Below are 10,992 nucleotides of genomic sequence, written 5' to 3'. Positions count from 1 at the left end.
CCTGTATATGCTACAGCAAACCCCCCTCCGAGCCCCCCTAAAAAAAAAAAAAGATTGATACCATTGTTCAATTCTAGTGTCATTGATGCAAGGGTGGCCTGGGTCCTCAGGCTTAATTCCTAAACACCATCTGCAGGAAACAGGCTGCCCTGTCCTTCAGGCTTCTGTCCAACCTTAATAAGTGTTTAATCAATGCTCAAAATGCTTAAGAGCTCTTTGTTCAACCTGGACCTTGGCATCAGGATGACCCACAGATGGCTGGGCTTGTGCTATCAGATCCCCAGGGCAGTTGGTCTGAACGGTGCCCTTGGGTTAGAACTTGAGTTCAGCGGTGCCTCTGACAAGAGTAACCCAGGCCCACTTCAGGTCTACAGCTACACAACTCAGACAGCAAACACGGGAGGAGAAGCGAGTACGAGGGTGTGCAAAGCAGACGAACTTCTCCTTGATGACTCAGCACTCTTAGCAGATAGTTTATCCTGTCCAGATCTACAGTCTGTTTTGTAAACGCGTCCAGGAGTTGCTGTAAAGCCAGCATCCTTTGGACGGCTGTATACCATTCTATCTCAGTACAATTTGACCCCAGCAGGTCAACTGAGCCCTACTCTGATTTAATTCTCCTAATTGGCTGGATCCATTCTCCGGACCCTAGTGCAGGGGCACGAGTGTATCCACGCTTGGTACCCAAGCTGCTCCTTAATGAACTGTGCTAAAACCGGACCCTTGCATCCTGCCACTCAAGAGACAACTTCCAACCACAGCTGCTTCCTGCATGGAGGAAGCCTGAAATTAAATCATCCTGTGCCCACTTTGGAATCCGTCCATTTGCCATTTCACATAGATAACCAATGACCTCTAGAGAGAGATGCACACGCAGGATTTGCTTGAAAAGCAAACAGAAGGAGAAAGTCTTCTCTGTTCTCTCCACGCACTGAGAAGGGTCACCTAACAACGCACAAGGGAGCAGCGCCAAACTAAAGAACATCTTTTATTTTTAATAAAATAGTGAAGCATGAAAAATATCATATATTACAGATAGACACCAGCAGGACCACTCTTTCCTGGCGTTTCCTGGTGAGGAGAATAAACTCCAAGGTTGGTAGATGGCTTCCCGCGTCTATTCATGGAGACCATTTGTTTAACAATAGAAAGAGTCAATGAGCCCTTTGGGCACTTTTGAAGGATCCTTCCCCCCTCTCCACCCACCCTTCCGCGAATCAGTCCAAACGTGTGTCACATTGGCTTGGTTTCCATTAAAAAGCCACGAACTGTAAAACTAAAGGGGTTCTGAGGGCTGGGCCTCTTAGTTCTTTTGTTAGGAGATTTCTTTTGTTGTCTTTATGTACAGCAAAATACTTGTTTCTCTTTTGATTTTCACGTAAAGAGAAAAAAAAAATGTATTGCACATCGTTGGCATTGACCAATATGAGGTTTGGTGGAAGTTTCTATGTCGGAGAAAGACCATTTGTGGAGGCTGGAGTCTCTTTTAAGTGACTCCAAATCCACTGGAGGGTACTGAGTTGTCAGGCTTTCTCTTTCTTCCTGTTGGCACAGAAGTTGCTGTCTACACGCAGCCTTCCTGAGGGTGGCCCTGGGCTCCCCTGCCGGACAGTGACTCTCTCTCTTTCTCCCTTTTTGAAACTCAGCAGAGGCTCTTTAATTTGCAAAGAAGTTATCTCTTCTCTGATTTGTAAATGGATAGCAAAGCCAACTCAAACACACAGATGTATATTTATGGAAGGTTCTAAACAAAAGTTTTCTTCTGGGGGCCTGAATCAACTATGTTACCACAAATTAGTTACACAAGAGGCTACTTAACTGGGAGGGTTCTCCTTCACTGAAAACAAAAACAAAACAAACCCCTTTAAGTACATTTTGACTTTCAGTGTTATCACAGCATCCTGAATTTCAGGGTAAAAGCTTTTTATTTTTTTCCTTTTACTTTTATTTAAAAAGAAAAAAAGAAAAAACAGAACAAAACAAGCAAGCAACCAACCGACGGAGAAAAGCACCATGTTTGGCTCTGACTCTGCCACTGCATCCTCCCTGGGAAAGTTTTCCGTGCCGGCCTTCCCTCCATTCACACGCAGGTGGGAGGCTGGGCAGGGATTTCATATTTCCCGAGATGGGTTTTTGGGGGATGCTGGGCTTTTTTGTAAATTCCACTGCTGGTGATCACGCTGGCCGGTTTTCTTCGGCTCTTTTTCTTGAACCTGCGGCTGCAAACGTTCTGCCAGGACTGCAGAGTCTTGGATGTCCAGACCCACATGCCACTGGTGATGCCCACCACCAACAGCATGAAAATCTTCACCATGAAGATCTCCACCGCGGGGATGGAGGCGGCCATCAGACAGTCCAGGTTTTTAGTCTGGTTGTTCATTTTGCACTTGTGCTGCGTGGCCAGGATTTTCCAATACTCCACGTTGAGGCGTTCGTAAAAGTAACAGGCAATCACACAGGTGGCCGGCACCGTGTAGAGCACGGAGAAGACCCCTATCCTCACCATGAGCTTTTCCAGTTTGTCCGTGTTCTCCCCACCCGTTTTCATCACCCTCCGGATGTGGAAAAGGGCCACGAAGCCCGAGAGGATAAAGGAAGTGCCGATGATGAGGTAACAGGCCAGCGGGATGAGGACGAAGCCGGTGAGGGCGTTGACGTCCATGCTCCCCACGTAGCAGACGCCGGTCAGCTCGTCCCCCGCGACCCTGCGCATGACCAGGATTAGGATGGTCTTCACGGCCGGGATGGCCCAGGCGGCCAGGTGGAAGTAGCTGCTGTTGGCCTCGATGGCCTCGTGGCCCCACTTCTTGCCCGCAGCCAGAAACCAGGTGAGCGTGAGAATCACCCACCACAGGGAACTGGCCATGCCGAAGTAGTAGAGGACCAGGAAGACCAGGGTGCAGCCCGTGCTCTCAAGCCCCTCCTGGATGACGTACAGCTGCCCGCTGTCCCGGTCGCAGGCGACGCTCTCGGCGCCCGCGAAGAGGCGGATGATGTAGCCCACCGAGTAGACGCAGTAGCACATGGAGAGGAAGATGATGGGGCGCTCGGGGTACCTGAAGCGCGCCGGGTCGATGAGGAAGGTGAGCACGGTGAAGGCGCTGGAGAAGAAGCAGAGCACGGACCAGACGGCCAGCCAGACCACGGCGAAGTGCTTGTCGTCGCGGCTCCAGTAGACGTCCACGCCCGGCGTGCAGAGCGGCGCGCACGACGCGCTCTTCTCCACGTGGCGGAACTTGCCCGGGTTGTCGCAGCCGACGCGCCCGGGTCCCCCGTCCTTCAGCTGGTTCTCCTGCGCGCTGTGCGGCCGCTGCGGCCGGAAGAGCGGCGGGAACATGCCCGAGCCCCGCGCGGGCTCGTCCGAGCCGTTGTTGGGCGCCTCCATGCACAGGTAATTGGGGTCGTTCTTGTTGGGGAGTTTGCTGCAGTCCAGCGAGTCGGGCCACTTGAAGTTGAACTGCTCCATGATCGGGGAGCACTTGAGCCGGGCCTGCTCGCACATGACCCGGCAGGCGGGGATGGGGGTGGAGACTTGCTCGGTGCACATGGGCGCGTACAGGGAGCACAGGAAGAAGCGGAGGTGGCCGTGGCAGCCGTACTCCACCAGCGGCGCGAACTCGTGCAGCTGGATGGCGGCCTCGCGCTGGTTCTCGTGGCCCATCAGGTTGGGCATGCGGGTCATGTTGTAGCCAATGTCCTTGCACATCGGGATCTCGATGGGCTGGCACCTGCCGTCGCCCGGACGCTCCATGTCCATGGAGCTGATGGCGGCGCACGAGCCCATCACCTGAAGGACCAGCCACAGGCGGGGGCCCGGGCGCTGCATGGTGGTGTCGGAGGTGTCCCCGCGGGGAGGTCGGCCGCCCTCAGAGCCGCCGCTCCGGGGCTCGGGCTGCCGGCTCCGGCTCCTCGTCCCCGCTCGGGCCCCCGCCCATGCCCGCCCAGCTCAGCCCGAGCGATGCGCACGGAGCGCCCCCGGCCCCGCTCTCCGCGCGCCGCCTCCGCCGAGGTGAGGCCGCGGAGGAGACGAGCAAAGTTTGCGAACAATACCGGGAAGCGACAGGACCCCCGGAGCTCTCGGCGCGCGGGCCGCCGCCGCCGCCGCCGCCAACTTTGGCCTCTCGTGGGAGCGCGCGGAGAGGGCGGGCGGCGCGGGCGCACGGGGGCCGGCGGCTGGCGGCGGCTCCGCCCTCCCCGCGCCGGCCTCTGCCCGGCCCGGCCCGCAGCCTTTCGGAGATCTGGTCCCGGCCGGAGCCGCCGAGCGAAAAGGCAAAGGGGGAAACAGCCGAGCGGTGACAGGCCCCGCCCCCGGGCCGCGCGCCCCGCCCCGCCCCGCCGCTGCTTTGCATGAGAAAGCGCAGCTCCGGGCCGCCCGCTCCCGCCGCCGCCCCCCGGCCCCCGGCCCCCGGCCCCGCGCCGCCGCACTCCCGTGCGTCCCTCCTGCCGCTCCTTCGCCCTCTGCGCCGGCCTCCAACTTGGCCTCGCGCCGCCTCCCCGCCTGCGCCCCCTTTCCCGAGGAGCCCCCGGCCTCGTCCCCCGCAGCCCAAGGACGCCGGGGTGACTGGGAGTTCGGAGCCTGGCCGGAGGAGGGGCGGGCTGGTCCGCGGCCGAGGCTGGGGGCGCGTCGCCCCTGGTTTTTATGGTGGGTCCCGGGCGGAGGGCGCTTTCAAAGCGAGGTGGGATTTGCGTTTTATGGCCTCGGCCATAAAGTGGCCCCTTAGCTTGTAAACCTGCTCGCATCTTCCCGAGGCTGCGGAGTTACCAGGCCTGCGTCGGGTCTCCGGCTCCGGGGAGGGGTCTCTTTGAAATTTCAAAGAGTAGAGCTAAGGGCCGGGGGGGAAGGGCTCTGGGAATCCAGATTTTAGGACCGCTCCTCCGCGGTTTCCGCGGAGAAGGCGGGGAGGGGGAGGAGGAGGGGGAGGGGCGGGCAGCTTCCTGGGGCTCTTTAGGTCCCACCCCCCCCCCCCGCCTCGGGCCGCGGGGGGCTTGGCGTGTAGCAGAGGGACCCGCGCCCCCGACAGCGCCGCGGAGTTGAGGGGCCTCGCGCCAGGCAGGGCTGCTGATTTCTTCTAGGCGGCTGGGTTTATTTATTATAGGAAGTCATTCGCTCGTCGGGTATTTATATTATTTGGCCAGTGATTTGCCCGACTGCTCCCTCCTGGGCTGCAGACCCGCGGGATGCTGCGGCGTTGAGGGTGGGAGGTGGGCGGGCGCTGAGTCAGCTCGCTCCGAGGGTCCCCAACTCCCCGGGCAAGGGGAGGCGCCCGTGCCTCTCAGTTCTCTTAAAAGGTGCGGAGGGAGCGCCCTGGCCCAGTGCCCTTAGATCACCCCCCTCGGATGGGGGGCGCCAATTGGGGACGAAGTCACTTCGGCCACGCACGCCCACGCCCCACCTCCAGAGAACTTGCCCGTCGCGTCACCTGGCTGCCCGTATTAACCCTTCAGTAAACAGGACCCCTAGGGGGTGGCCGGGCCTCTCTCCTCTTAGCCGCTCTCGAGATCAAGATCTCTTAAAGTTTTCCGGAAACTCCCAGGATCACGCATAGCGGGGCGAGTTGGAGGACTTTCCCGGGCGGGAGGAGAGGTCAGAGGAGCGGGCCCTGCGGACCGGGGCCTCCTTTGTCCTCCTGCCTTTCTGGGGTTAGCCCTCTGCAGGGGTGTACCGTGTGTCCAGACATCCCTGAGAGTCGGTGCGGGGGGCCCCCGGTCTTGCCGCCCCCCCCGCCTCCCCCCCACCCCCGGGGCTTTGCAGGAGCGGCGGGCGCTGCGGGTCCCTGGCTATTTCTAGGAAGCGCCGAAGAAGGAAACACTACTGCTAGGAAGCTTCTTGGCGGCGGGGGCAGAAGTGGGGCACTTCCTCTGAGAAGGCTTTTTAGAGTATTGGCTTTTATTTGAAACAAGTCTCAGGATTTTACATCTAGTAAACTTGGGAGAACTCACATATCCACCTTCCTTCCTTCCTTCCTTCCTTCCCTCCTTCCTTCTTTCCATCCATCCATCCATCCAGCAAACACTGAGACGAATGAGGCTGGGAGTTGCACCGGGCACTGAATCAGTGTCCCTGGATCTCAGTGTGAGGTGTTGGAAGAGGTTCGGGTGAGGAAGAGAGTGGAGAAAAAGGTGGTCGAGGTGAACGCTAAGGCAGTCAGAACAACCGCCTTCAACTGGATTGTTTGCCGAGATGCTTTTTCCAAGGCTGCCAGTTTTCTTATGATAGTTTGTTTGTTTGGGGATGGGCGTTTTTTTGTGCGTGTGTATATATTTTTTGAGTCTAGTGAGCTGTTTTCCAAACCTTTCCATTAAAAAAGATTCAGTGGACATCCCTTGGCTTTTCTAGAATTTTCCTTGCCAAGATCCTTCCTTGGACATCATTTTCCTTCTTTTCCTTTTCCTTTCCTTCCCTCAGAAGCTCTGAAAATATAAATGTGAGAGAGTCAGGGGCAGTGCCAAACACCGGGAGTGGGGTGTTAGCTATTTGAGAAGGTGCCTCCTAATTGATCTTTTCTGTGCTGTTTTACTTCGGCCATGTTCAGACCCGTTATTTTCACTACAACCACTTCAGATTGCTTTCTTCTCTCGTTTTTTTTAGAAAAAATGTCTGCAGAAGTGCTTCGCTCTGCCCAGCTGAGATGGAAACCAACAAATAGACATTATGATAGAAAAATGAGGCTCTGAGAAATCACCAACTGCAAGATAACTCTGTAACTAATAAATGAAAAGGGTCTTTTGATGGCTCCGGCTGAAAAGATATTTTATTTTATTTTATTTTCCTGTGTGTGGGATTTGAGATGTGTGATTCTAAGAAGCAGCGGGTTCCCTGCTGCTTAGCCCGGGCTGGCAACCGGCCCCCCTCTGGCAAATGTTATGGAGAATTGGGAGGAATTTTATGGCTGTCTCTCCCCTCAGCTCTTTTTTCTTTTGTCTTCTTTGAAGAATGACTTTAGACATTTTATTTACATATTTAACCACGGATGAAAGAGGGAAAAGAAAGCATTTGGGGCTGTCGTGGGAATAGCGATATGTTTAAATTAATGGAAATCTTATTAGGCCTCTAAAATTTTGAGCAAAGGTTTTTAATGAAACTTTATAATTAAACATGATTTCAAATAACATGCAGGGACAAGGAATATATATATATATATATATATATTTGTATATATATATGTTTCACCCCAACTGCCTAAAAATATATATATGGGAGAGACACTCTTAAACATTAACTACCTTCAAGTTCTTGCAAATGTTTGCCCAGAAAAGTATAAGGTTTTTGAATGGGAATATGATTTCAGGAGTCAGGCAATATTTTGATGGAAAACTAAATATTTTGGGATGGAAGGGAATTGAGAGAGAGGCAGAGTTTCATCTCGTTCTAGCGAGGTCCGAAGTAGAAAACACTTTGACACAGATATTGCTAAAAATCAAAGTTGTATCGCCTCTTACGGTGTTATGGTCAGTGGAAATTATAAGCACTGTGTGAGATCTTTCTGAAATGAGATTTGAGAAAACTCACAGTAATCTCTTTCAGATAAAAAGTACTAGCTCTTTCAGCAATAGAAAGAAATTGAACCATAGACTTAGCACGTTACAAGCTAATTGCGAGAGTGAACTTGTAGCATATCAGCAGAGTTTAGGAAAGGAAAAGGGTGTTAATAAAGTTGAAGGTAGAAAGTGGTTCAGGTTATCTGTGTTTTCCAGGAACAGTTGCTGGGAGCATCTCTCTTGGCACATTGATGTTTGATGATCCCATGAAGTGAGCGTGGTGTTACTTCTTTTATCTCCTACTATCATCAATATTTGTATTTCATCAGCGCGGTTCCGATTCTCCTTTCAAGTAAGAACGAGATGCTCATAATTGCCCGACATGCAGAGCGATCTCTGATACCAAAAGGCGCCATTTTCCCTGACCTCCTCTTGGGTTACGTTTCTGCAGACACTTATTATCAGATTTAAAAAAAAAAAAAAAAAAAAAAAGGCATGGAGAATTCTGCTTTCTAACCAAGCAAGCGTGCCCTTTCCCCCCACCCCTACCGCCCCACATTTTTCTCCAAGGAAAATACCTTTGGTCATCTGAAGGGATGCTTTACTAAACACACAGCGTGCGCCACCCGAGAAGCCAGGCGAGCTGCAGCAGATTCAGCGGGCACAGAAGTTTCAATTCCACCTAAAAACACTCGTCGGAAGAGGTTGAGATGGGGGTGGGGCGATGAGAAACAAACAGCAAAGCGTCCACATCATAAAACGGATGACTGGAGGGCACTCTGTCTCCCCAGCACAATTTAGACAGCGATTTTAAGGCCACTTCCCTTGAAACGTGGTTTGAAATATTACCAAAGGTTCCACGGGGTGCATTAGTGTGAATTGCAAATCAGAGCATGTCTCTAATCCCCCTTTCAAGGCCCGGCTTTGGATCACTGGCGTCTACGCGGCTCCCCACTGCTTCTGGCGCTGGAGCGACCATTCAAGGGGACAGCTTTCCCCTCTATTCCCACACTCCAAAAACAACACCGCAGACAGACACCCTCCAACTAAATTAGATTAAACTCCTTCTCCTCCACATGGCATTAGCCTTTTCACTGCCCAAGATTCATTATCCGGCGCCTCCTAATTTAAAGATACAGTATTTCTTTTTCATCTCAACAGAGACGGGCGAGAGCGACACACACGCTGAAAAAGGGGACAAAGCCGGCCTTCGATGTAAGTGCTTCCAGATTACAAGGACATTATCTGTTTAAAATATAGGAAGGCTTAGCACACGTCTGCTCTAAAATACAAACAAATTGACCCTTCACCTCTGACAGAACCGGCCCCATCAAAGTACCTAAACCTGTAATTCTGTACGGAGCTGCTCCGGGGGGTGGGAGGAGAATTCTATGGGAAGAAAAATCAGAATTCCAGAAAAATGAAACAAAAGGGCATCCTTGTGTGTATGCGTGCGTGTGTGTGTTGCAGGGATGGGGTGTGTGTGTTTTGTTTTGTTTTGCATTTATATTCCAAACAGCTTTAAGAAACGGCCTTTTGGAAATGAACACACATGATAGGAGCTCAGACTTCAGTTTTGGATGGGATTGCTTTGCTTCTGCCCCGCCCCCTCCTCCCCCCCTTGGCTGTTGGGTGTATATTGATTTAATTACTCACCTTCCCATCTGTTTCCTTTCTGCTTTGCGCCTCCACCCTGGGACCCTTTTTCATTGCCTGTCCTGAGATGGGATGCTAAGAAAGAGGCCAGTACCACCCTCTCCAGAGGCCGCTGCCCCTGCACAGGTGAGGGGGGCGGATTAGATGGGGAGACCTTCCCTTCAGGGACAGAGCGGATACACCCACAAGCCTGGTCCTGCCTTAAGAAGAAAGGGAAAAGAACCAACCTCCCAGTTTTGCCCTGATGAGTCTGAAACCACTTTGCCAAAACCAGGGGCAGCTCTAACCCGTGGTGGTGACTATGTAGGATCTGGGTCTTAATCCCCTGCCCCATGTTCTAGCCTCATGACCTAGGGAGAGTTCCTTCCTGTCTCCATGCCTCAGTTTTCTCATCTGAAAAATGGGCAGCAGTGGGGTTCCAACCTCACAGGGCATGGGGAGGATTGTGCTGTGATACACGCGGAGCACTTAGAGCAATGCTAACAAGTGCAGGGTTCACCGCAGCTGTCATGATGGTTGCAATGCAGTGTCCGTGGAAGCTGAGAGCACCATCAAGGATGCAACAGGGCGTGACATTAGTGAGCAGGGGGTTTGGGCAATGACAATGTTAGGCCTGAAATAATATAAGCCAATAATCATGTACGTCAATAATTAAAGTGCTAACCAGAGTAAACGTTGATTGAGCATTTGACCCATGCCAGGCACTGTTCTAAGCCTTTCACGTGACCCCATGAAGCAGGTCCAGGGGAGATTCCCACTTCCCAGTGAGGAACTGAAGTTCGGGAGTCTGAGTAACTTGCCAAGACCACACGGCTGGTGGGGCAGAGTCAGGATTCAAAACCGGGCAGTGGGCTCCGAGCTCCCTCCACTGCCCTGCCTGCCCCTGGGTAGGAGGTGTGCAGGAACTCAGTGCCGACTCTCAGAAAGGGCCCCTGTTTTGGTATCATGTCAGCAGCCCGTAGAAGGACAAAGCCCTGGTTTATGGCTTTTTTTTCCTTTCCTCCTGGACTGGGAGGCATCTGCCACTCTCTGATCATTTTGATGTTCTGCTTTCTTGTGTTTGAAGGGATTCTTTAGGGTCACAAATGGTGAGGAAAAGGTAGAGGAAACACCACGTGTGAGTTTCCTGTGTTGGTTTACCCCTGGCCTCAGCTGTGTGATCTCAGGCAAGTTACTTAACCTCTCTGAACTTTGTTATAAAATGAGGATAATACCAACACCTCCTTTATAAGGTCTGGGGTAGGATTAAGTGAGACAACTCAAAGTGCTTCGAACTGTGTCTGGCACTGGGATTAACCAGTGTATAAACTCTGGTCAGTCGCCTTTTGACTTCTCTTTGTTAATTTCTTCATTTATCGTCATTGGTTAGAAGGCAAGACAGTCTGCCGATAGCATCATTTACGAGTCTTTTTCTTTCCAGTCCAACTGCTACACTTATAGCTTCCCTCTTCTTCCTTGAATTTAACCAGGAATAAGCAGCTGACAAGTTGGAAGCAAAGATGGGGGTGGGCCTCGCAGCACAGCTGCGGAGTCCCTATCCTCCTGCTGGAACCACTCTCAGCGGCTGCAGATCCCTTTCCAGGAAGTCTGCTTCCCCTTTACCTCCAGCCTAGATCTGAAAGGCGGTGATGAATTTCTGCTGCTTTCAGAAACAGTCCGTTTCTCTTGTGAATTTCACTTCCAGAAAAGAAACTCCTTCAGATCACCTGCTCCGCTCTCCTCCTTGTAAATGACAATTCAAATGCAAAATCCCATTTTTCTTTAAGGCCCAGAATAGGGTAGGGAAGATAGTTTTGCTGTCCCTGCATGCATCTCACCCTTTTTTTTCATAATATAACACTTGGGAAGGTCTTTGTG

General features: G+C 52.5%; 1 protein-coding gene and 1 long non-coding RNA gene across 2 annotated transcripts; one reads left to right on the top strand and one right to left on the bottom strand.

Moving 5' to 3' along the window:
• Positions 1–1,011: 1,011 nt before the first annotated feature.
• Positions 1,012–4,000, bottom strand: FZD10 (frizzled class receptor 10). The gene has a single exon (XM_067701214.1). The coding sequence runs from the start codon at positions 3,824–3,826 to the stop codon at positions 2,081–2,083; it is 1,746 nt and encodes a 581-aa protein (XP_067557315.1). The 5' UTR covers positions 3,827–4,000; the 3' UTR covers positions 1,012–2,080.
• A 96-nt stretch (positions 4,001–4,096) lies between these two features.
• LOC137203985 (uncharacterized) lies at positions 4,097–6,746 on the top strand. Its single transcript, XR_010933397.1, has 2 exons — positions 4,097–4,642; positions 6,590–6,746. It is a non-coding gene; the product is annotated as an uncharacterized lncRNA (long non-coding RNA).
• The last annotated feature ends 4,246 nt before the right edge of the window (positions 6,747–10,992 follow it).

Source organism: Pseudorca crassidens, chromosome 12 (genome assembly GCF_039906515.1).
Source record: "Pseudorca crassidens isolate mPseCra1 chromosome 12, mPseCra1.hap1, whole genome shotgun sequence".
Lineage (NCBI taxonomy): Eukaryota > Metazoa > Chordata > Mammalia > Artiodactyla > Delphinidae > Pseudorca > Pseudorca crassidens.
The sequence above is the reverse complement of the archived record's forward strand: the minus strand, read 5'-3'. Positions and strand labels throughout refer to the sequence as shown.